The sequence below is a fragment of the Elaeis guineensis genome, chromosome 3 (genome assembly GCF_000442705.2).
Source record: "Elaeis guineensis isolate ETL-2024a chromosome 3, EG11, whole genome shotgun sequence".
Classification (NCBI taxonomy): domain Eukaryota; kingdom Viridiplantae; phylum Streptophyta; class Magnoliopsida; order Arecales; family Arecaceae; genus Elaeis; species Elaeis guineensis.
In genome coordinates this window covers 117,011,543-117,038,135 of record NC_025995.2, presented here as the reverse complement: position 1 = coordinate 117,038,135, position 26,593 = coordinate 117,011,543, and the positions used below count along the sequence as shown (strand labels likewise).

General features: G+C 38.9%; 3 protein-coding genes across 4 annotated transcripts; 2 read left to right on the top strand and 1 right to left on the bottom strand.

The window, feature by feature from the left end:
- Positions 1-2,327: 2,327 nt before the first annotated feature.
- On the top strand, positions 2,328-9,371 carry LOC109505609 (uncharacterized). The gene is made up of 4 exons (XM_073253303.1): positions 2,328-3,180; positions 6,056-6,190; positions 7,945-8,028; positions 8,965-9,371. The coding sequence occupies exons 1-4, from the start codon at positions 2,542-2,544 to the stop codon at positions 9,124-9,126; spliced, it is 1,020 nt and encodes a 339-aa protein (XP_073109404.1). The 5' UTR covers positions 2,328-2,541; the 3' UTR covers positions 9,127-9,371.
- A 2,555-nt stretch (positions 9,372-11,926) lies between these two features.
- LOC105040634 (uncharacterized) lies at positions 11,927-14,284 on the top strand. Of its 2 annotated transcripts, none has more exons than XM_010917253.4 (4): positions 11,927-12,459; positions 12,865-13,011; positions 13,790-13,882; positions 13,969-14,284. In XM_010917253.4, exons 1-4 carry the CDS (start codon positions 12,052-12,054, stop codon positions 14,170-14,172), a joined length of 852 nt encoding a protein of 283 aa, XP_010915555.1. In that variant the 5' UTR covers positions 11,927-12,051; the 3' UTR covers positions 14,173-14,284. The 2 variants fall into 2 exon arrangements, with proteins under 2 accessions (XP_010915555.1, XP_029119624.1); XM_029263791.2 differs by having other exon boundaries at positions 13,949-14,139.
- Positions 14,285-15,816: 1,532 nt separating this feature from the next.
- LOC105040635 (alkaline ceramidase TOD1) lies at positions 15,817-19,496 on the bottom strand. Its single transcript, XM_010917254.4, has 4 exons — positions 19,112-19,496; positions 18,809-19,024; positions 17,652-18,221; positions 15,817-16,460 (listed from the first exon to the last, which is right to left on the bottom strand). Exons 1-4 carry the CDS (start codon positions 19,350-19,352, stop codon positions 16,144-16,146), a joined length of 1,344 nt encoding a protein of 447 aa, XP_010915556.1. The 5' UTR covers positions 19,353-19,496; the 3' UTR covers positions 15,817-16,143.
- Positions 19,497-26,593: the final 7,097 nt, after the last annotated feature.

The following is a 26,593-nucleotide window of genomic DNA, read 5'->3' as shown; positions in this document are numbered from 1 at the left end:
AAAACACTCGTAACTCAACAGCCTTGACTATGACCAACGTTTAACCCCCATTGGCGGGGTCCACAGAATACCAGCACACAACCCCCACTGGTAGGGTCCAGAAATACCAGCGCACAACCCCCACTGGCAGGGTCCACAAATACCAACGCACAACCCCCACTGGCAGGGTCCACAAAGTACCAACGTATAATCACCATTGGCGGGGCCCACTGAAACATAGTTAGGCTGAGAGCATAAATCCGATCTATATCAAAACACTTAGTACCACAATATATATCATAATCTTTCATTAAACATGTGCATAAATCGATATACCATAACATTTCAAAAGCACTTTTCTTTCAAAACATAATTTCATAAATCATGCATAATTTCAGAGAATAATTATTTATTTTCAGAATAAATATGGAATATCTCGAGAAGATGATTCATTACTTACCTTTCACGGAGCACTAAATGAACGGATCGACTAACTTCTAGGAGATTCTTCCATGCCTATTATCCAAAATTATATTTTTACATTAATTTAATTCAAAATTAAATCTAACAAATCCCAAAATTAAAATCTTGCTTAAAATCAGACTCGTCTCTAAACTCGATCAGAATCATCAGATGAAGCCTTCCCCTACGCTAACCCTAGAGGAATAACTTTAGAGAGAGAGGAATCCATCAAGAGAGAGAAATATCCTACAGAGAGAAAGTAGAGAGAGAAAGTCCAAATTCAGAGAGAGAAAGTCAGGGTTCAGACTGAGATAAGAGAGAGAAACTCTCTCTCTCTCATCAATTTTAATTTATTTATTTATTTATTTATTTATTTGTTCATACATATATATATATATATATTATTTTCTTTTCTTTTCTTTTCTTTTCTTTTTCTTCTTTTCTTTTTCTTCTTTTTCTTCTTTTTTCTTTCCTTTTCTTTTTTTTTTCTCTTTTTCCTTCTTTCCCTTTTCTTTTTCTTCTTTTTCTTTTTCTTCTTTTTTTCTTCTTTTCTTCTTTTTTTTAGTTCTTCCCGTGCCGGAACAGAGGACCGGCGTCCTCCAGCCTTGACCGGCCGTTCGGGCCACGGCCGCCGCGGCGGAGGCCGACGGCCGACGGGGGCCACTCCCCCGGTCACGGAGGAGACATGGCCGGCGATCACTTCCGATCGCCGATGCCGGAAAATCCAAGGAAAAAGGCCCAAAAACAGGGCGTCTTTCCCGACCGAAAGATCGACGATACTCGTCGCCGGCAGCCGTGCACAGGAGCATGGGAGGAAGAAGAAGGAGACTCACCTCAGCCTCCGAAGACCTCGCCGGCGAGCAATTACGACGAGAAATCGGACGGTGTCCACGGCTCTAATTCGAAAAAATTGGAGAGAAGGAGAGAGGGAGGAGGTCAATGATCGGTCTCAAGAGGGAGGGGGTCTTCTTATAGAGCACCCTAGGACTCCGAGGGGTCCTAGGAGTCCTAATTTGCCCGGGACTTGCCGGAGAAGAAGACTCCTACCGGGAGTCTTCTTCCCGGTTTTACTCTGTTTTTCCTCTTTTTTTTTTTTTTTGTTTTGGGCTATAACATGTTGTTTCCTCACTTGCCAATTGCGACGAAGAGGTTACTCCAGCTGTTTTAGTTGCAATGATCTATAATCATCATCAATGGAGCTATGGAAAACCGAGCAGTGCCTTAGAAATTAAAAATTTTTGAAATTAATAATTTTGATTTTTTTTTTAAAAAAAATTATCTGTAGATCTCTAGGTGAATCTGAAATTACTTTTAAGTCTCTTGACTTTTCAAATTGAATAAAAAGTTTCTAAAATGCTAAAAAATTATTTCTAAATCCCTGCCGTCCACACAGATTGGTTACACGTTTCTATATTTAGATTACACAAATTTATATTCAAATTATACAGATTTATGTTTAAATTACGCAAGTTACCTAGTTTCAATATCTGATGATGCACGTTCACATTCAGGTTATACAGATATGTATTTTGATTATACAAAAATAATTTTTAAGTATTTTAAAATTTTTTTATTTAATTTAAAAAGTTCAAAAATTTAAAAATAATTTTAGATCCATCTATAGAATTTTTTTTTTAAAAAAAAAAATCGTTTAAAGGTAGTTCTCAATGGAAATACGTTTTCAACAAGTACGCGGTGCGGTGTACGTGATTACTTTGCACAACGTGCATGACCTCTACCTACTGCCCCATGACCAACCCGGGCCCTCTGCCCTGATAGGGTTCTTGCCGGGAAAAAACTTCGTGGCAACGGCGATAGCTAGGTACGCTCGAACTTCTATGTGAAACAGGGTGGAAAGGAGATTGGTGGATACCTTGCTTCAGCTCTGTGAGCAAAAGGACAAGCATATGGATGCCTTGATATCTTATTTTTGGTAAATGATGCATGCCTTGCTCCCTTAACAAAGGCAGAGACGAGAAAGAAGGAAAAAGGAAACATCAGTTGGCACCAGATTAGCGAGAAGCGCCTTTATTCTTCATTGGAAACTAAAGTCAATAAATTGCCGGCCAATTGGAGGCACCTCTCCACCCCCAGGACTCGATGGAGGCCATGCTCCGCCTCGGCGTGCCCCTCTCTCCGGCATGCAGGCTGGACTGCCTCCTCTCCCACCCCTCGCGGACGAATCCCCTCCTCCGCAGCCACCTCGCCTCCCCCCACGGAGGCGCCCGAGTGGCCGCGGCGGCAGGGCTGTGGGCAGTGTGGCCCCAACCGCCGGCATCGCCACCTCCGGCGGGGGAGGATGCCAGCAGGGGACGGGCGGAAGGATGGCATCGGCGACTCGGAGCTGCGGCGGGCGCGACCTTGGTGCTGGCTTGCGCCCTGCGCGCCAACTGTTTGAAGCGCGGGAGGCGCGCCTATTGTTGCCCTCCGAATTCGAGCGGTAACGTGCCCCCGGCTTCCAACCAGGAGCATGGCGGTGGCGGAAACCCTCAGTCTGACGGCGGCGAAAACCCACCACTTCCTCCCGGCGGGGTTGGGGCCTTCACTGTGGCGCCATTGGTGAACGTGATGTCAGGCATATTCAGAGGAGGACCTGTGGCTGCCAAGGAGCCACCCGCGCTGCTTCAGCTCGTCGTCGATGGGATCCGTGACGAAGTTCGATTTCTCCTTCAGGGATTCGACAAACCAATCTTGTTGCATTTGTTGTTGCAGCACCTGTCCGATCAAGTGGCTCTCCAGGTTTGAACACCCTCTTTTTATTTTCCTTTTCTTTTCTTTTCTTTTGTTTGTTTCAATAAAAATCTCTATTTCTTCCTTTATTTCTTTCTCGACTAGCTTTTGCATGCGTCAAGAATGTTTAAATTTTATTCATTTGAACCAGCCTGATTATTTAATTTGAATAATGTCTAATGCAATCCATAAGAAGGTCAATTTGCATCGTTAGTTAGGAGTAGATCTGCTATCGGACGGGCCGGGCTCAACTCAAGAAAAGATAGAATTTTGGGCCCAGTCCAGCCCAACCTGCGGGCTTCCTTTTCAGGGCCGAGCTCGTTTTATATCGGGTTTTGAGCTTTCAAGCTGGGTCTCACGTTTTTTTTTTTTTCATTTAATTTGTTAAAAATTGGAATAACAGAAAATTGGAAAGCAATAAAAAATCTGATATTTAAAAAAAATTAATAAAAAATATAATAAAATAGAAGAAAGATCGTAAAGCAAGGCAAAAGAAAGAATGACTCACAAAATATAGTATCTATTCTAATAAGGATCATTAAAATTATCTGATTCTAAATCTTTTTCATAATCTCAAAAAAATTTATAATAGTTGAAGTGAGCCACATAATTTGGTTCGAAGTGATACTTCAATAAAATAGTTTGATACTTGAATCTCAAAAACAAAATCCATCGTAGCATTGTTAATTGGCATATAATATTCTAAGCAGATTCTCAAGAAAAAAAGTCCCAAACTCGTCCATCAACGGCTGATTAATTGGCATATAATCAAGATTTAGGATGAACATAATTAATCACACTTACATGCCAGAGCTGACATCCCTAGCCGAAAGAAGATGAGGAGGCGAGGAGGATACCAAGGCCTGGGAGGCAGAGAGGAGGTGGGAACGAGAGGAGGCGGAGAGGAGGTGGGAAAAAGAGGCATGGCGGCAGGGAGGAAAAGCCCTAGCCCTAACCTAGTTGGGACTTGGGAAGAACCAAGCACGTTGATGAAGAGGGGAGGCGATGCTCAAGTGCGGGGTGGTGGTCAAGAGCGATGATGATGACATGGAGCTTGGTGGTGAGGTGGAGACAGTAGTTGGACCAAGTGTAGGAGCCGGCCTCTATAGAAGTAGTAGAAGACCAGGAGCTAGGGACCATCAGTGGGATGGGGAGGCAATGGCGGGGTTTATAGAGGTGGAGGTAGAGGTCGTGGCCTCGTGGGCAGTGCACCGCTGTCAAAGAGTTGGGAATCAAGGATGGGGATGGGGTGGCTAGAGGCCGAATTGGGGATTAGCGTTTGGGACTCGAGAGAGTCGAGATTTTTGAAAAGAAGAGAAATGGGACTCATTAATTCTTTTGGTTATACTCTGTAGTCTTATGGGCAAGGCGGCGTACGGGCTATGGGCTATAGGATCCTTTTGGAGTTAAATACGGCTCCAGATATGATCAATATGAATCAGAGCCCGGCCCGTTTGAAAGTTCGGGCTCTATTTTTAAACCCAGCTCGATCCATCGGGCTGAAAATAATAGCCCAAGCCCCTTTTAAGAGGGCTGGGCTCGGGCAAGCGAGGTGGGCAGCCCAGATTCTGAGCAGGTCTAGTTAGAAGGTCGAAAAGACTTCCAAGTACAAATATGTCCCTAGCTTTGTGACAACTTTCTTGATCTTTTTCTCAAACACCTATATTATTATTATTATTATTATTATTATTATTATTATTATTATTATTATTATTATTATTATTATTATTATTATTATTATTATTATTATTATTATTGCTACTGCTGCAGCTACTACTACTATTATTATTATTATTATTATTATTATTATTATTATTATTATTATTATTATTATTATTATTATTATTATTATTATTATTATTATTATTATTATTATTATTATTATTATTATTATTATTATTTATTTTAACAAATCTTGAGGAGGGGTACTGGTGATCATGCCAACATAGAACCTAAGCTCTCCTATTTGGAAAAAGATTAGAAAGCATGTTGGGGTGTTTTGCCTAAAACCTAACTAGTCGGTGGCATCCCAATGATCCGAGAGATCCTTGTCTTGGCATGTTAGCCTTAGAGGGCCGTTAACAAGGGAGCAATCATCTCAGCTTGAAGTTCTTCGTGGTTCCCACTGCACCATTAGACCGTTTTGACTTGGTGATGTGCCCTCGTGGAAGCTCACTTAAATTGACATTTTTACAGTGGATTCTTACTACCATTTCATCAACAATGGCAACCTTATCTGCCCCTATTACAAAACAATTTAGAAGGCAGCTCTTCCGGAAAACGTCTGAACCTTTCTTTGGCTGGCTCTAAGAAACAGATTGCCAGCAAAAAGAAAAGGATGGTAATTGATCGCTCTGGTTGTGCGTTACGTAGCATGGGTAGGAATCTTGCTTTCATTTATTCTCAAAGTGCTCGCTCTTTCACCCGGCGCATTTGGAATACTATATATTAACATTCATCAGAAAGAACTTGGTGCTGAGTCAGAGACAATTGGTATGAGAACCATTGAAGTATAACCACGGAGATTTATCATTTGGTAGGCCTATTAAGTATTTTTTCTCCTTATCTATTTCCTTTGCCCTCCTTTGCACAAAAGCAATATTATCGTTAGGCTTGGTGACTGGGTGAATACCGTTTGGTACATCTGTGCAAGAGATTTTTGATTTTTGCGACGAATGTGAGAGAAATGAGAAGCATGAATAGCTATGATATTATGAATTCTTTTTTTATGCTTCTGAAAACTTTGGATTTTTCGAGAGAGAGAGAGAGATGATTCTTGTCATCAAGAATCAAAATAACAGTTATCATTCCTCTGCAAAACTAGCTTCAACTATGCGTGTAATGGAAATCACATATGTGAAGCAGGCTCAATTTGTGTTTGCAGGAGCATCCTTGTTGGGAAGCCAGCTACAGAGGACTGAAAACAACAAGTTTATTGTATGCAGAATGGTGGGGACTCGATGAAAATGAGAGGAAATACAACCTAGGATTGTTATTGATCCAGATATTCATCATTCAGGTGATTCTCTTCGCACATCCAAAAAGTTTTGTGCACACTGCATATACTAACGGACGTTTTCCATAAAACAAGTTAATGATGACAAATCTTTATAGAGTGAAACAAATATTCAAGATGATTAAATAACAAATTAAGAACAAAATTCTGACAAAAAATCAGGTTCACCTACTGGCACTCCCTCTCAAACTCTATTTTTGTTATTAAAAAAAAAAAGAAAAAAAAAAAAACTATTCCTGTTCTTGTTCTTGGGGCTTTCCTAATATCACAGTGGATCAGGTCTAAATATTGCATGCATGCACCAGGTGCAATTGGACCACGCCGAATCCCATGGTGGATAACATTCCACGTTACCCCCTTGTATTTCACCAATTCCCGATTGTGCGCTATCCACCGTGCATATGCTCCAAGATTTGCCTGGTTTACTTGGACCTAGTGCATGCAATAATTTCTCATGGGACGGATGGATATAGCTGTTAAATTGAGATGAGAGAGCACGGTAGATATTAGCCAAAAGGATAAGAATGATGCAAGTTTATGAATATCATGTAGCAAATAATTGATTAGCCAAGCTAAGTTGCAGTAGTGGTGTTTCCGGTGCTAACTTGGAGATGTTTCCGGTGCTAACTTGGAGATGTTTGGATGTTCGAAATTTTAATGTAGAAGGATGACTCATCCTTTTCTTCAAAGTTTCGAAAAAGTATTTTTGGATGTTTGATTATTTTGTCCATTAGATAACTCTCCATGCAACTAGAAATTTTAAGAAAAGATGCAACTAGAAGTTGCGATGAGCATAAAGTCAAGATTAGATGACAATTATTCACAGGCCAATGGTTAATGAAATTTGAAAAGATTCAACTAAAAGTGATTTTCCCTGTTCACAAAGCATTGGGATAATCAACCTCTTCCATTTCTCCATCTCTCTGCTTTAATTCTTTATGTTTTCTCGTGAGCACATAGTTTATCCTTTGAAAACCTAATGCTGCATTCAGATGGGACCTTAATGAAGTCTGAGCCCATAAATTACAATCATAATGAGGTTCACTACATGTTATATAATTCTTCAAAACACTATCAAAATGCAGAGAAAATGAGTAATGAGACTTGGATTCTTTGATGAATGCATCTTTCCTTGTGCATGCACTAGAGTAAAATTCTAGATTTGAATACAAAAATATAGCTTTCCTGGTATATTTCTCAAAGAGAGAGACAGAGAAACATACACACATCCAAAGGAAAGAAAAATTAAAATTTTCTATCCCTATAATTGCAGGTGGAATAATGCTTTAATCTGTTTTTCATCTTGTTTGCCTTTCTTTTCTACCAAAATATAAGAATTTGGTGGTGGTAATGTCACCTCAAAGGCACCTAATTAATCATCTTGCAACAAATACCAAATGACGAAAGTGAATTGTATCCAATCAATGTGCTTTAAAATTTGTGAATTATGCTATAAAAAAATGGCTGCACTCTCTTTTAAAGGTTGGAAGGCCATTTCCCCAAGAGCTGGATTAGGCAAATAAGGCAATTCTTGAATCGATTCTTTGAAACAATTGATGGTGAGTCTATTATTATTCTTTATTTAAAAGTAAAAAAGTTGCTCCAAACCTTAGTGAACATAATTTTTCAGCATTTCAAAATTATGAAATTTTAATGGTTTCCCTGCATGTGAAAGTCTTAGTTGTTGTTGAAGTTGCACTGCATGCTATGCTAGGTTTAAAATTTACGATATTTTGAACTCTATAACCTCATTGCAGGGAAACTATAAAAAGGCTCAGAAAATATGTGAGCATATTATCAAAGATGCACCTGAATGGGATCCAAAACCTCGACTCCTTATGGTGAGTATAAAACATATATATTCCAGCATCCATATGTCCTGCATGGATAAATTTGTTCAGATCTTTCATGGTCAAAATCTTATGCCCAACACAGAATCCATAGAGGAACTATACTCATGGATTTCATGCAATAGCACAACGCAAGATCCCATCCTAGGGATATGTCTCGTTTCTGCAAAACATCGAAATAGTTGGAAAAGAGCTACCTGACGATGATCATTATGAATATATGGTAAAGCAATCAGTTATGATATCATTTAAAATTGTGACCTGAAGCTTGTCTCAGAGGTCATCCCTCTTTGCTTGGCAACTAAAAATTCTGAATTTAAAACTATGCATCCCTAAAGTTTTGGGATCGGGAAACATAGTGCTTATGGGTCACCATCTCTCTCTCAAAAAATACAGTATTAATGTACAAGCTCTCCTGATTCATAAAATCTTATCATTTTGCTAACATATAGAGTTGGCCATATTAAAAATTTTGGTATCACTTCTTCACTGGGCTGCATTTTCGCCTGCCGGGCGAAGGATTTGGTTCTTAGTGCAGACCTAAACTCCAATTGATATCCCGAAAGTGTAGGGCCTTTGTCTGTGTAGCATTATTTAAAAAACTGCCAAAATCCCATTTCATCTGCATAAAATAAAAGATGTAAACTCTAGTGCATCGCCCTTCTAGCTGTGGAATAGTCTGGCATCGCTAGTGCATTGCCGTTCTAGTTGATAATCTTTTGTAACTCTGTGTGCCTCATTCTGTAAACTCTTGTACATTTCTTGTTTACCTAATAAATAAATAAATAGGGGGAAGCCTCTTACTCCCTCCTTTTCCTTTCAAAAACGATAAAAGATGCAAACAATTTTAGGACCCATATCATTGACTGGAGATCTCAACTTTTGGAGTCTGAAACACTTTTGTTGGTGCTTGTGGATACCTGCCAGTCTATTATAAAGATGATGTTGGCGATGCAAAGAATGTTGGATCCAGAAACGACAGAAGCTGATTTATTGATCATCAAGAATATGAGAGATGAGGCCATGAAACAGTGGGAAAACTATTTTGCTGCAGCCCAAAAACCTCAACCACCTGATACAGATAATTAATTCCATCGGCTCAAGATGCGATCAGCTGCCAATGTTACTGAAAAATGCTCGTGGTCCATGGGGATGTCTCTCTCTCTCTCTCTCTCTCTCTGGCGTATATTACACTTTGTTATTTCTAATTCAAATTCTAAGGCCGGGACTTTAATGAGCTTTTGATGTAACTTTTGGTTTAAAACTATGTATTCATCTTTTTCTTTGTCAATTGTCATGTTATTTGGGTATAAAAGGCTTTATATGCTTTTGAAGCAAAAGTTTTGAAGGCCACCAAATTTTACCTCGATCTATTGTTCCCCACGAGATTGGCACTAGGATTTGTTCATCTGACAATTCAAATATATATATATATATATATATATATATATATATATATATATATTAATTTTGATCATACTTGGCATTGATCATACTTGGCATTGATCATACTTGGCATTGATCATACTTGGCATATATTAAGCTAGATGTCAAAAAAAAACACTCAATTGCTATGGTAATCGCTACGTGAGATGGCAATATCATGGCAAATAATTACCCAATTTTGACAGCAAATATGCATGATCCCTGTTGTTCATTTAACTTCCATCCCAATTTCATCTCAATTTTAATCAGAATCTATTTCTTGATTTAACGAAAAAAATCTAAATTTTAACCCATACAAGGCTCCCTCCAAATGTAATAAGCGATCATTGTAGGTCATGTCCTAGTGGGATGGAATGCATGCAAACTGCATGGACGACATCCCGGTATCTAGGGGGGCATTCAAACTTCTACTAGGACATGAGAAATTCAAACTTCGGTCTGTTTCTGCACTATTTTCTCCTTCTCAACTTCTTATCTTCTTTTGCATCGTTGCTGTATCCTTTTTCCTTTTTTCTTCCCTTTTTTTGTTTTTTTTTTTTGAAGTTTAACAAATGAGTGGGATTTCTCCCTCTCCTTTCCATCAAAAAAAAAGAAAAAAAAAAAAAAGAATAAGCACATGAAACCAGCAAGACAAGTGGGCCAGCTAGAGGAGGTTAACCCACTGTTTTGATGTGGTGCGCCAGAGGAATGGAGCGGCGGTCGAAATTGGTGCCCATCGTCCAATTACTGGGCTTCATACTTCCAATTATTAATGAAGTTATTGGGTCCATTTTTATACCAGGTTTTGAGTCGGCATCGATATCGAGCCCACACGCAGTGAGAACCTTGCCCTCTCCGTTGTCGGTGCCATCCAATCCCAGAAGAGTGCCATACAAGCAATCTTGAGCCTTAAATTCCTCCCCGATGGCGATATCAAACTCCTCTATGATGCCGTTGTCGATCTCATCCGCGAGCTTATCAGCTACAATGACCTCGTCCACGGCCTCATCGTCGACCTCGTCCACATCATGGTCTACATATTCTACGAGGACGAGCGTGACGAGATCGTCACCAAGAACTACCCTTCCACAGACATTCCTTAGGCCTCCCGCTTCCTCTTCAAACAAAGCCGTGTCCCAATGATCGCCGACTGCAATGCCGCCCCCATCCGGATGATCCAAGATGAGAGCAGAGAGCTTGACACAGCCGCTCCATCTCTCGAGTTGGCCCGACTTGGCTCGGGTCAGGCTCGGGCCGGCTTTTTCTTAAAATAATCTGACCTAAGTTCGGTCCAAAGCTTGAAAAATTTTTCTCGTCCAGGCTCGGATAGAGATATGGTCCAGTCCAGTCCGGTCCAGTTCCAGCCCTACAGAGTAGTTTATATTTTGTCAGCACCCATTTTTTCTAAAAAAATTGTATAAAATATCTATTATATCCTTAGTAGATATAAGACCATATCTTTTCACTCAATTTTATATTAATATTAATATATTATAATATAATATGAGACTATAATAATTTATTATGTTAATATAATACTAATATAATATTAATATTTTAATATAATAAATTTATTAGTATAGATATAAATATTATATTATGTTAATATTTTATTATATTAATATTAATAAAAATATTATATTAATATAAATATTAAAATAATATTATAATATAATAAATATTATAATAATATTATTATATTTATATAAATATTAGGATAATTTTAATATAATATTATATCGCTATTTAGTATTTTATACTAACTATTTATTGATATTTTACAAAATTTTAACCGTAGATCTAAAAAGATATTTTAGAAAAGAAAAAATAATACTATTTTTCATCCTATAAAAAATATCAAAATTATCTTCTTTATGAATTTTTATTTTTTATAAAATATACAAAATAATTTTTCTTAAAAAAAATAATTTTCTATTTTGATTATCCTCACATGTCACTCCAAGATAAACCCCTAGCAAGTACGTAGACCACCTTCACAAGCTCACAAATGATTCCAGCAGCCAATTAATATCCCAGCGCAGTTACCCGGCTCTGGATAATCCTTGCCTGTCACTCCAAGATAATCCCTACCAAGCATGTAGACCTAAGACCTTCTTTACAAGCTCACAAATGATTCCAGCAGCCAAGTATCCCAGGAGTAATTTACCCTTCCCCTTTCTGTAGGGCTAGAACTGGGCCGGGCTCGGGCAGGGGTTCGAGATAATCCCTACCCAGCATGTAGACCCAAGACCTTCTTAATTTACAAGCTCACAAATGATTCCCGCAGCCAAGTATCCCACGAGTAATTTACCCTTGCTTTTTCTGACAACAAACATATTATTCTGAGATAGCCACGAAGAGATCGAGGATAGATGCGTTCCTTACAACCAGAGCTAGCATCATGCTAGTATATATATAAATACATATCGACCTCGTAGACCCCAGCCCCTCTTTCCTCTTCTAACACGCAAGATATCACCTCCAATTCTCTTTGTCACCGCGCCCACACCCCATCCCCTTCATTCTCCTGCCTCCATTTTCGATTCTTTTCTTTCTTCTAAACATATATATATATGCGTATATGCATCAATGGCCACCAGCAATAAGAGGATAGTAGAGATCCACGACGTCGACGAGCAAGCGTCGGGACCGGGCGGCGATGGCGCAAAGCCGGTGTCGGTGTTCGGGTGGATGGGGACGGCGGTGAAGGGGGCGGGCAGCGCCTGCTTTCATATGTTGACGGGGCCGGCGGCGGGGCCGCTCATCCTGGCGTGCGTGTGCGCGGCGCTGGCCTACGGAACCAAGAGGCCGAGGAAGCTGCCCGTTCTCCACCGATCGATGTCCATCGCGGCGCTCCACGGCGGGGAGGTGGCCTTGGAGAGGATCCTGGACGCCCAGGAAGCGCGCGTCAACGAGGCGGCGCTCAAAAGTGCCGCCGACCGAATGCGGGAGCTGCTCGCGGCGGACCCCAAGACGATAAGCTACAGGGAATTGCATGTAGGCAAATCTCGCTCAAGAGCTTGGATAGTGTTTGGATTGGTAACGGCTAGTTTGTCGATCTTTGATGGTTTGCAATGTATGTACTCCTGCGGGAGCACTCAATCATGACCGTCATGCAATACATGGATGGTCGTGATAGGCAAACAAGCCATTTCGAGTCCAAATATGGACTAAAGTGAATCCCGATTCTTGGCTTAAACCAAGATGTTGTCACCCCTGCATGGTTTGATTTTTCAAGTTGACCGCAAATGTTAAAATTCTCCGAAAAAATACCATCAAATGTTAAAGTAGACTCTGTTAGTCATGATTCTTAACCAATTTTTATAGAAAAAGGCTTGGTTCTTATCTCTTGGAATCTAATACTTTGTGTTCAGAAAATTTAATTATGTCTTTCGATGGCAGAGAGTTGCAGCAAAACTGGAGATGAGTGGAAGGGAGGATGAGGCAATAGAAATGTTGCAAAAAGCTGTGGAGGAAGCGGAGAAAAAGAAGCAGCCTCATGAAGCACATGAGCTTCAGATGGTGCTAGTTGAAATGCTTATATACAAGGTTCCAATTCATTTAACCTCTCCTCTTTGATGACTTTAGTGCTGTCAAATTTTGTTAATGCAGAAGTCATTTAACCTTTCCTCTTTGATATCTTTATTGTACCAATAATAAAAAGTAATGGTCATAATCAACACGAAAATTTAAAGAACAAAATTGCTACTTGTTTATGATTCTAAGCAAGCTATTAATTTATGAATCTAAGGAAACTATTACTCTTGTTACAGAGAATTATTTATTTTATGATTAGCACTGTTAATGTTTTGATTTTGGGCTGAGGAAATTAAAAATCTTGATCAAGTCTACAGCTGCAAATGTCAGTCAGGACTGGGTTATGCTTGATCCAAATCCCATCTGGTCATCTTTCATGTTATGATTACACATCCAGGCCAAATCCTTTTGCGGATTGGGGGGGATAAGGTCGACCCCATGCAAATAATTTTAGACCCAATAGGCTATTCAATTAAACATGACTAGGCCATGCCCACAATATTTAGGCCTAAACTGGGATTAGGTCAGGTCAGGTGCATTTCTTTTATAACTAAGAATAGTAATTTTATGCAAACTTTAACATGAAACTAGAAGGATGCAAATCTTTCCCAATGGGCAAGAAATCTCAACGTGACAATCCTTTTGAGCATTGTAACATTCTAAGTCATCTCCCTCCCCAATCCATAATTATATTTGCGGGCAAACTACTTGACCTCCAAGCCTTTACATGTCTCGGTAAATTATTCACTCTTCCTGTTTGCTACAATTTCTTTATGTGTGTGTTTGCAAGGGGGAGTACCAGCGGGCTCTACAGTGCAAGTGCCTGCAGTGGAAGTGCCAGAAGGACGAGGAAAATTCCGATGCCCGAGGTCCCCTTTATATGGTGAGATAACCCCTCAAATGGCTTCATTTCTTTCATAAAAGGGGTGTGAACTTTACTTAATAACAGGTGGTTTTGTGGCAACATAGGCGATTATTTACTCCATAACAGGTGACAAGCGTGCCAAAGAGTGCTACGAGCGTTTTCGGGACATTCGCCGCCGCTTCCATTGGCCCGACTCTATCGCGGAGGGATCACCACTTTATGACATCATGGTTGATTTCGATAAATTTGTGACGGCCGCAGACAAACTAAAGAAAGAGATTGAGCACGCGAAGACCATGCATAAATAAAATAAAGAGGGGATGATGAAGGCTCGAGATGGACAAAGAGAGGTTGTTTTATATCAATAATTTATGTGAAACCATATTCTTTTATTTTATAAGAGTTGGACCGTATATCTTACATTGAGATCTATGCTGGTTGGAGAGACTCAACTGAACTATGGTGTGCATGCTTTTTAGCAGTTTATCCCATGCTATGAGAAGGTCAGGAAATGTGAAGTATGACCTAGAGCAAGAACACAACATGCTTAACAATTAATGTTACAGCCTAGTGGTTGTAAGTCTGCATACATACCTTTAAAAAAAAGAAAAAGAAAGGTGGAGTGTCTGACATGCATAAGTCTTAAATGAGTAGTGATCCTTCTACTTTTTCTTTTAAAAAAAAAAAAAACAAACAAATTAGTAAGTCAATTGCCTTAATGAAACAGAGTTTGAGATTTGATATAAGCTAAAAAGGACTACACAAGAGAACCGGCAATAATACCAATCTAAATTAATTTATAATATTAAATAGTCTTGCTTGAAAAAACATACTAAACTAAGGGCTTATTTGGATTTTTCTATAAGATTGGGCTAAAAATCCTACAAAAATTGAGCTTGCCTGTCAATCACGCATGTGCTAAACTATGTGCACAAATTGTATCTAATATTGTAGAATATGAGGTCCAATCCGGTTTATATAAATTGAATCTCTTCCGGTCCCTTCCTATAGGGTGGAAAAAATAATTTAGTGCGGTCATTTTTTGTTCCATGGGATTCAGGCCATCCGATTGAGGTCATTTTTCTTCTATGGGATTCAAGCCGTCCGAGTCTAAAAAATTTCTGTGAATACTGTACGATAGATTTTACAGGATTTTATAGGGTTATCCCAAACAGGCCCTAAATGTTCTTACTATTCTAAACCTTAAGGCCCTTACCAGTCAATACAAGTTGATCAAAGCATCAATCCATCGCATGTTCATCCTCGTTTCTACTTGAGGTCATAGATTTATTCTAGCCAGGTGAACAACATCCAGTTTGGGAGTGGCCGGACCACCAGCTTTGAGCATCCTGTGCCATTGTATAAAACTCGCAGAGTTTCTGAATCTAGTATCTGGGGACGATGTTCTCAAAAATACTAGCCTATACAGGGCATTCGGGTCAGCTGGCTTGGTGATAATGGTAAGTCTCTTGATGATAAAGATAAACCTCCTGACCTCACCCAACCCTCAAAAAAAAAATAATAATAATTAGAAAAATAAGAAAAGAGAAACCTCTCTGATATTGTTCAAGTTCGAGTATAATTATATCTTAAAAGAAAGCTGTCGAGCAATTTCACGCACCCTTTGGGACGAATCTTTTTCTAAAGAATAAAGAAGGCACTCTAAAACACACTGCTGATCAATAAATATTTTTTCTCCTCTTTATTTTATAACATTTTTGTTAGTCTTTTTCCTATTTTATCATTTATTTCTTTCACATTCTATCCAAAGTTAATGCACCGCTAGTTTGTTAGCCTACGAAGTTCGGCATGATTGACTGAAAAGAAGAATGGGTTGAATTAACCCACTAAAACTTATTTCCATAAAAAAGAAAAAGATTCATACATAAGTAGTTCTGGATGGATAAGCTAAAAAGACAAAAACAAAATAAAAAAAAATGCCTTTGTGTTCATTAAACAAAGCACTAATAATAAATTATTCATTCATCGGAATGCCAAATAGGCTGAAAAAAGAATTACTCTCTTCCTCAAGTGCTTACATAAAGAATCATAAATAATGGCCCAAAGAGAGCGGTCTCAACTGGTGGAGGGACCAAATATGATCCCCTCCCCCAAATAAGCAATCCCACCACCCGCTTCTTGTGCTCTAGAAGTCAATGTCTCTCCTAACTGGATGGTGAATATGGGCGGCGTTCTCTTAATTTCTGGTCCCCCATTCTCTCATAACACACATAGGCATCATGTGCACTTGCGTGTGGGAAAACGCCAAAGCCTTAGCCTCAATCGTTGGATTCTCCCCACATCTTTAGAAGGTAGGCCTTGCAGCTGCTCCCGCTGATGTCTCGTGAGGAGGCCCTCCGGATCTGCTGCCCAACTCCGTCGCGTTTGAGGTTGTGCCTGTACTCCACGGCTATATGCTCGAAAACCTCCACCTCGAACATGTTGATATTGATCTTGGGGCACATAAAATCTCTCACGTAGGCATAAGCGAGCTGGTCCCTGGGGTTAAAAGCCTCCAGCTCGTTAAATAGAAGGCAGGAGAAGAGGTTGCTACGAAGTCCGTGCCTCCTTATTATAAGTGCAGTGTCTGGAACATCTGGCACATAATATAAAGCAACTGGCAAACATTAGAATAAGATGAAGACAATGTTGTTGGCTGACAAACATGTAGGCAGAGCTAGTATATTGGGATCAATCTTGTACTCAAAAGTAAGAGATGCATGCACTTAAATTTACTCCGGAAAGAGAGTTTGGGTTACTAGGATGTTTAGAATTTTGAAGGATGAAGAAATTCAACGAAACAAGGGCATACAAATGCAGCAAGCAGGACCAGGCAGAAGCAGCAGCAATAATAATTGAGAGAAATTACACACAGAGTCCATGAATCAGACATATAATTCTTCTCAAAAAGATTCAAGATGCATTTAGTTGATTGGAAGGTTTTTTTTTCAATTATTTTCTGATTTTTGTGACTGTGATATGTGCACAGGGACGGGCTTTTATTATGGTAGTAGAAATCTGCAGCCTGTAGTGCATGCTGTTTCATTTTCTTAAATGAAGTAACACAGAGTCTCAATTCTCTCCAACTTTTCACTTAAAACACATCCATGACACCACCAACAACAAAGGCATCAGTTCATTCATGCTCTCTAATGAATTCTGTTTTGCATGCACTGACATAATTGGAGATGCTTCAGAAAACAAAAAATGCAAAAAGAAAACTGTGATTGGAATACTTCTGTGCGAGACCTTTATTAAGCCATAAAACAACACAAAGATAAGTTACTAAAAACCCAAATAAAAAGGGAAGAGATTTTCCTTTCTTTTTGGGTTTTTTGGTGTGGGGTGGGGGGGGTTGTGGACAGCAATTTTGAACTCAAATTTTCCTCAAAGGAAAACAGAAGTTAAGCTTTAATAAGGTAAATCACTGTTGTTACATACTCCAGAAAAAAGAAAGAAAAGAATGTCAGCATGTGATTATGTGCGTGTACACACACATAAGCAACGAAAGTACATCATGAGAAGTTCTGAATGCTGATCCTTTAATTGCACAAAGTAACGCAACAGGTTGCATGAAATAAAGGTTAAGAATCACAGTGTCTAATTAGCAATGCCTCCATTGAAGGAGAAATGGAGACTATTTGGTACCTATGCGCTACTTTCTATGAGAAAGCATCCATGGACTTCCAAATATATATTTTTGTGTATTCCTATCAGAAAGAAAAACAGAGGATATCTATATAGGCACGTCTCTTAGGCTTTTAACATACAAAGGTGAGTGTGGCACCTGTTGTATACGGGTGCTTGCTGGGTGACCAAGGTTGCAGCCCATTCTCACAGTATGTCTCCATTTGCACTCTCAGAGACTCAATATCTTCCCATTTCTTCCACCTTGCAGTCGCCATCACCTCTTCCATGGTGTGGACATTAAAAGGATGCTTGGAGATAGCCATGTCCGCATCTTTTGATATCAAAAGAGAATGGATTAGCAGCAAGGGGTCTACTGTGAGCTGAAGCTTTGCGTCCAACCAGATGCTGAATTTAGAATGTGGGAAGAGCCTGTGAATCAAATGCTTTGGGATCACTCCATTCATGGCAGGGTTATCATAAGGCAATTCACTGCTCAAGACCCTCACCACCCTCCATGCTCCGATCATGTCGACGTCGTCCCCTTCCGTGTTCGTAATGATGTTGTGGGCAGCAAGGCCTCTGAGAGTGGAATCATCTATGAACATAAAGAAGCAAACAGAATGCAATGTTTGGGCGCCTAAGCCTTTTGGTTGCCGAATTTTGTCATGGTTGCCGAAGATCGCCGATGCCACAACCACTCCATTGCAATGCTCCATGGCCAATCTGTCTGCATTCAAGGCCACAAACAAAGCATGAGGGAAACAAACAATCTTGTTTTTTTTTAGGGTAAAATTGAATATACTAAGCCAATCTAATAAAAATGCATCTGTATAAATCAGAAAATAAAATATGAAAAAACCTAAAGGAATTTTCGATGCAGCGATCCAGAAGGTTATTCTTGTTAAAGTGGACTGCAGGAAGGAACTTTCCAAATTCATTAAATGGATTTTTTTAATTAAAAATTGACATCTGGATCAATTAAGCAATTTTATGATATTAAATTCCCTTTATTCTGAGCGAAGGATTCTTTTCTAGAATCAAAATTCAAGGTTCAAACATTATGTTCTTCACAAAATAGAATTGATGGAGTTCAGATATTCGGTTATTTTTTAATTTCAAATGATTTTCATCGAATATAATTCTGGAAAGGAAACCCTTTTTCAGGAAAATCCAATCCAACTACTAATCCATCATCATTCAGCCTCCAAAATATCCATCCAAAATTGTACGATTATCATGAAAAGAGAAGAAGGATTCAACTAGAATTCATGAGTCATGGCCAATAAATAATTCTAAGGTTTAGAAAGAACAAACCAGATTCCCTGACGGGGAATTCCTTGAGGAATCCACACGGGACCTCCACCTGATCATCATCGGTGTGATTAAAGAAAGACTTCCTCTTCTGCGTCGAAAAATTCCCCGCGAAGCTGCTTCCCCTGCCCACCATGTATCTCAAACCCGGGAAGGAAGGAGCGGACGACGAGGAATTCCAGCACAGATTACGGATTTTCTCGAAAACCGCACGGTAGTCTGATCAAATGGGGCGGAAAGCGATCATAAAAATCGAAACTTGGATCGAAATGATCGATGTGTGGATCGAATTTTGAGAGAATTCACCTGAGAAGCGAACAGGGGAGTGGCATGTGGAGCGGGTGGTCGGGAGGGCGTACTTGTGCTCGCCGTAGGTGGAAGGGTAGGAGAAGAGGTGGGTCTTGGGGATGAGGGGAGGGCCTCCTAAGAGGCATCCCGTCTGGGAGATGGAGACGTAGATAGAGAAGGGGAGAGTGGTGAGGAGATAGAGAAGGGAGAGGCAGAGGATTTTGGATTGGAAGAGGAGAGGGGTTTCAAACCTTCCCATCACATGTCTCGCCGAGCAAAGCCGGTGACTTTTAGTTATACGAACGTCTCTCTCTCTCGCCACCCTCTTTTCCACTCAGGCCACATTAACCTTGTGACATGAAGAGCCAGGGGCTGCCCATGAAATGGAGGGCAACCAGCCATCTCTTGTCCTATTGTATTTGGGAGCATGAAATTTCTGAGATGCACAAGACCCATCTTATAGCCCTCGATGGCAAGACGAGAAGCCATCAAATAAGACAATGTATGAGCGTATACCATATCATCTACAATGTATATTGAAGGTCATCCAGGGCTGTATAGCATTTAATGCTACAGATCGTGCACCACAGAGAATGTGTGATTGTATATTTAGCATGTCAATCACATTCGGCACGACGATACGATGGGTGATGGTCTATCTATTATTAATACGAACCGCGTGTTACATATCCAAACATGTAGGACGTCTATGGTGCAAAATACCCACCGTAGAACTCACGACATTTATATGCTACTTGCTGTTCTACTCATGAGTGATTAGTGTTTAAAAAGGCTTTTATATGCTTCCACCAAAAACTAAAAAACCGTTCTGATTCTTTTATAATTAACAGGAAAATAACTATCGGAAAACAATCTGGAATAGACACCAGAGTGATCCTATAGTTGTGCACATCTATTTGCATGCCCACCATCGTGTGCTAATGTGGCTGTGAACCAATTTGGCTATCAAATGTTGAAATCTATGCGAATTTTGAAATTGATGTGAACAACTTTGCCGCTAAAGAACCCATATATCGAACCAGAGCGGGCAAGCGGCTCGAAGCGGGCTATGCTGCTTGCTCCAATAGTCTGCAGGGTTCGGGGTTATTTAATGCAAACCTAGTGTAAAAAACCTACGCCAGATACCTTACTGACTCTCAAATCCATCTAGTTTTTTGATGAAAAAGGACTCGAGTCCATTTACGTCTGCCAAAATTGGACCCAACCTAAGTGCACCAGTCTTGAACCGACTAAAGTGGTCCAATGCGGTGAAAAAATAGTTCCTAACGCGTAGTTCGGAAACGATCTTACCTGACCTGATTGTCCTGCAGCAATAGCTTTCATTTCCTCACTATTGAAGTAAGAAGTGGGATAAAATACTATGATATGCCTAACCCAGTTACGTAATTCCCCCCAAGGTTTGTCGAAGTTGGTACGGAGGTTTAGTGCAGTGATTTTGTGCTTCGGAATGGGAACCTAACATCGGTCCCTTTGGTGCAAGACGGAACATTTTTTTAGTGCTGTAATGTTAGGTAGGTAGGTGGTGTGGACAGACGGGATATTGGACTTTCCAGCCAGCCAAATTAATTCCTGGTCCCTACCACGATAAAGCGCTTGGATTCTTCCATCGCTGGAGTAGGAACAACCTAGGCCTCTTTGCTTGAGTTTGCTTACCGCAGTGTGGGAAACTAACTTGTTCTCTTGTTCTTTCAGCTTATCTCCGGTTATGGCAGGTACATAGTTGGGAAATTGAGGGCCAGCCATCCATTGCAGGCTTTGTACTTCTTATTCAGCCTTTGGGTGCAAATAGGTGGAGTCCAGTCCAACTCTATTTTCTACCATTTAGACTCCATCATGACTCATTTATTAACAGGCTAGTTAAAATTAACATAAATATAAATCTCTTGTCATAAAAAATGTAGTGGAGGAAAAGAGTTTATATAGCCGACCAAGTAATTTCGGACTAAAGCTTTGTTGATGTTTCATTTGAGACGGACATGGAAGCACATCGAGCTTTGAGATCCGTGTTCAGAGGATGATGTAACTCCATGGTCCATGCATCTTGCACAAGTAACCAATCAACCGACGGATACAACCATTCACGGAAGAGCGAAGGGGGAAAAAAAAAATACTCTGGGATGGTTAGGTTTGGACCACGGTCTACAAGGTTAGCTCGAGTCACAAGCTCATTGCACTTGAGTACCCTTCCCAAAGACTACAAAAAAGAAAAGGTAATTGGAATTAGCGTTTAGAGGCAATTGGCGTGGTGTTGGCGGGCTAAAACTAGGGCAGGATTGGCTATACCCTAGCCCGGGTGGCCCGAACTTATGAGGCCTGAAGCAGGCCCTAACTGGACTGATAAGTAAGGCCTGGGCCGAATCATCAATCGAAGTTCAGCCACTGGTCTAGCGAGTACACCGTCAGTTTTTTTTTTTTTGTTTCGTTGTTTGATGTATATAAAATTGTATAAATAAATCGTGTAGGATGGAAGGAAAAAGTGTTGCAACAAGGATAGCTCTTACCCATCCTTGGATGAGAGAAGCCAATATCCTTGGATGCATTTATGCATGCAAGGGGAAGTTTGGAATTTGGATAACTCTTTATCTATCACCTCATAGAAATACATTAATATGTGAATTTAACTTGATAAGTTCATCTCAATTCTCTCGTCTCTTGCTCTTTTAATAAGAGCAAGAGACAGGAAGTGCACTTTGTTTCCTTTACCTTATAAAATAGTTGATTTTTTTTTTTCTCTTACAAAAAGAGAAGGGGGGATTGTAAGTGCAGGCACAGAGACCAGCCATTTTGAGTCCAGATCTGACGAGAAATCAAGGTTCAAAAATTACTAGATGTAATTTCAAATGTAGAGATGTCTTGAATTTAGATTAGTACTGAATATAAAATTAATAAAGGCTTTTTCATCTTATTAGGTGGAGCATAGCGCAATCCAACAAATGAAAGGTCCAATACCATTACCATTTTTAATGTGGTGCTTCAACTAGAATCTAAGGTACGGTGGCAGAGCCTTCGCGATTGGATCCGATCCAATTTTATTAATATTTTGATGTATATATTTTGACGAGATATATTGCCTTTAAAGCATGAGTATTTTTCTATGATTTTTTGCTTTGTACTTTGTAATCTCCAAGATTGAAGATAATAAAAAATCTCCAACCATCTCCATGATTTTTTCTTTTGATTTAAACAGTTTTCTATGTAAATCTTGTGTTTGCATTGATCTTTATTTTTCTTCAATTTTTTTTTTATTTAACGTCTGATCGCAATGCCATGTTTATAAACAAAATTTTTTTTTTTATACATTAGACTGGCCATTTTGTTCATGTTTGGATAGGGCCCAACATGATAGGAGTTATATCTTTCAGTGAAAAAAAGGTGAATTTTTTCGTGTGAATCCACCATTAGATTGCATACTACATATATCTTAATGCACTCTAAACTCTATAATCCATTCATGTGCGTAGATCTTAATATAATAAGTGAGTGATCCAACAGTGGATTCCGCATGAAAGATGCAATCCTTGCTGTGCCAGGAAATGTATGTGTTTGTTGCGTTCATCCATGTGCATGTTGGGGTTTATCGAAGAACCTTTTATATAGGAACAAGAATGATTTGGAAAGCGTGCTTGATTCTTGCTATAAGGTGATTTGGAAAGCGGCTATCCCTAAGAAGGTAAGAATTTTTCTTTGGCTTGTATGGAGAAACAAACTTCATTCTGAAAAATTCTCATTGGGGAAGGTTGGCGGATAAAATCAAGGTGTGATGGAAACGGCTTCTCATCTCTTTCTTACATGCCCATTCATCCGTAGCATTTGGATATCCATTAAAATTCAATTGAACTTAAGGGATGGCTAGCAAGTCTGCATGATTTATGAACAAATTGGAGATGTAAAAAATTTCAACTCTCTTTGAGAAGAATATGGGATCAGTTAACTGCAGCACTTTCCTGAAAAACTTTGGAGGAACAATAGAATTTTCCTCCAAAAATTAAGGTTGGTTTACTCTGTTCTGCAAAGAATTCTGTACGTACTCTTTTCTTTTCATTCCCGGAATGCTTGTTTTCAAAAAAATTAAGAACCAGTCACGAGAATGTATGGAGAAGATTGATGTCTTCGGTACCCTCCTCAACATCAACTAGGCCGGCCTGTAATAGGTTCGCTACAAGTAGAATCCCCAATGCAAGCAGCCCCCTTACGGCACCATTTCTGAACCTCCCCCACCACCCTTCCATTTTTGACTCTGTTTCTTGGACCATCAGGTCTAACATCCTGCTTTTTACTTTATAAATATTGTTAGAAATAGTTTCAGCGTTCCCCTTCCAAAAAATTAAAAATAAAATAAAATAAAAAATAAAATCTAATCTTTAGGTTCTAATAAAAAGAAGGTCGCATCTTGCCTTCCTTTCAATCAACATTTACATCAGATGATGTGACACGTCTTTTTTTTGTTTGAATGAATAACATGACACATGTCTACTGGTCAAACTTTGATAAGACTCTTAATGTCAATCATTATTATATTTTTTTGATAACAATCATTATTATATTTCAATAACTAGAGATTTACAATAGCAAGAGATGCGGCTCCAAAGCGTATCATATCTTGCTCTATTATCTGTTGCGTATACCATCGATGCTGTTAGCCATCAATGCTGTTAGTTTCTATGCAAGCATTGATGCATAAATGGCACCCCTTTTTCAGGACAAACTGAAGTTCCCAGAGTTTTTCTACTATTTAATCGTAGCTCTTTTTATTATTATTACTTCTCTATTTAATGACGATGAGGGAATCCATTCAAATGAGAAATACAGTTTACGTTTACTATTTAATTACAGCTTTTTTTTCCCCTACTTTCACCATTTAATGGTAAGGAGTGATACCATTCAAATAAGCAACTATTAGTTAGATAAAGCAATAAAAAAAAAAAATTTTTTGACTCCAACTCCTCTTGACATCTATATGTTTGCTTTGATTATATTTGACACATCATCGGATAATTTTAAAAAATAATCTAAATTATTTTTAAGATAGATTACCACTATTAAATTATCAATAATGTTGATTATTGTATTTGATATACACAGATAATATTATGATAAAATTACTAAAAATATTGATTGATATGTTTGATATGACAAGATTATCGATAATATAAAATCAAAATTTTAAAATATTTTTAATAATTTTATTTTGATATTTTTTTATAAAAAAAATAAAAATGATGTCAATATGATAGTGATACGAAAAAATGGTAGATCGAGAGATGTAAGAAATCGCAGACATGACGGTGAGGGGGCAGGCACATGTAGAATCATTGGGGTGATGGGGACGGACATGGAGAAGCTATGAGAGGATGGTGGGGGACAAAAGTAGAAAAATCACGGATAGATAAAAGAAAATGGAGGAGCCACAGGTTGACGGTGCACGTAGAGGAACGTCGGAGGAGGAAAGAAGATTGATAATAAATTTTGTATGATTTTTTTGAATAATTATTTTGTTCAAAAATTTTACTATAATATTATTAAAAAAATAATAATTTAAATAATTATTTTTTAAAATAATTTATATTATTATTTATAAATATATTAAATATAATAATTTAAATTATTATATTAAATTATTGATAATTTGAATAGACTGTCAGTCATCAAACGTAAGCTCAGGTTCTTGATCCGGCTATCTGTTTGGCTAATGAAAGCATGACAAATAAAGTTCATTAATAAAAAGTTGGAGATCATCTTTTGAGCCGCAGAGAATCTCGTACGAGGCTTATTGCTAATTTATCCCAACTTGATGGGACAAAACTACGGAACAGGCATGTGCACCTGACACAGTCGTTTTGCATGAGAATATTGGAAGGACAGGTGGATTAAACTGTTGACAATTTGGAGAACATAGGTCATGTGCGCAGCAAATTAACCAATGAAACTGATCGCAGACCAAATATTTTCCAAAGAAAAAAATGTGACATCTATTTCATGTCATGTCCAGTAAAGGCAGCGTAGATCACATCCGTGACATTCTTGCGTTGCGGTCAATTTTTATGTACGTATGTTTTTGATCAAAAATTATCTATAAAAAAATTTACTGATCAAAATATTGCGGATCTCTCGATACTTAAATTAATAAAAAATAATTAAATTAAAAATTAAAAAATAAATTTGATAGAATATTAATATTGAGAACAGTTTATCATCGATATTTTTTTTTTTTTTTTTTGTAAATGAATTGTTGGTAACCGTCTGAAAACGATTAAGCATGTCCAGCATTATATGATTATGGAGTGGATAGTTAACACCCACTAACCATCATAAAATATGGCTATTACGTGCATTTTGTACTGACTATTTTTGAAATGCCTACCAGGAGTCGATGATATATGCCGACTAGAAGTCGGTAGGATTGATATATCGACTGAATGATCGGCCTTTATATTTCATGTCGAAGTCATCGATGGTATCGTCGATAGCACGATAGATACCGACTGACCGACTGGATGTCGGGTTGTGTTGATTGCTTCCCATGAGTTGTCAACTAATAATCGAAAAATTACGAGAGAGATCAATAGATTGTCGGTCATTCTTCAAGTCTTGAAATATCGAGAGGTTGTCGATGTGATGAGTAGTCAGGTACCGATAAATTATCGATAAGTCAAATTGTAGACTCCTTTGACCAATTGAAGCATTTGGTGACAGAATAGGCCAATCAGTCTAACATCAATTATCTAACAAAGAGTCGGGTACCAACGTTGAATCCGGAGATGCCGCATACTGAGTGTGAATCAGGGGTAGCAGATTTAGTTGTCCTAATAGTTGCCTCCCACTTCCAAATCTAAGGTGACTTGACACGTTGGAGATGGGAGTTTGCATATCTTCTGTTTTGATCTCGTGCCAGATTCTGTGGTCACTTTGGTTGTGGGTATTAATGATTTTCTTGGAAACAGAACCGTCAGTCATTTTGTCATTTCGATGATCGTGCGATCATCATTAGGATATCAAATTGAGGGATGGTTATTTAATATTGCAATCAGTCGGATGGTGGAATGATCTAATTTGATTTAATTTTAGCCGGTCAGGAGCTGCCACACGTTCGATGGTTGTTGGTTCCTATCAATTCATGTGGATTGTACCCACGTATCTCAATCTGGCGGTAGGTATTTCGAAAGGTCCGAAAGATATTCGGTTGGGACATTGCCACGTATCAGGATATGGGAATGCTGGATTTAAACAAACTTATCCCGGCTATCGATGGATTTTATATATATAAGGTCGCTTTCCTTCATTTGGATCTCTTGCTGTAATTTATCCACAATCCTCTTATAACTGAGAGTTTTCCTGTGAGTGCCGAGAGTTTCAGGGGCTTAAGATCATTTTCTTCTTCTTCCTCATGTTATCAAGCTTTTGCTCCCTGGTTGGCCTTCTTCTTTTTTTCCCTTTGTTATTTTTTTGTCATTACCTCCTTTCCTTCTTTGTCGAGTTTTA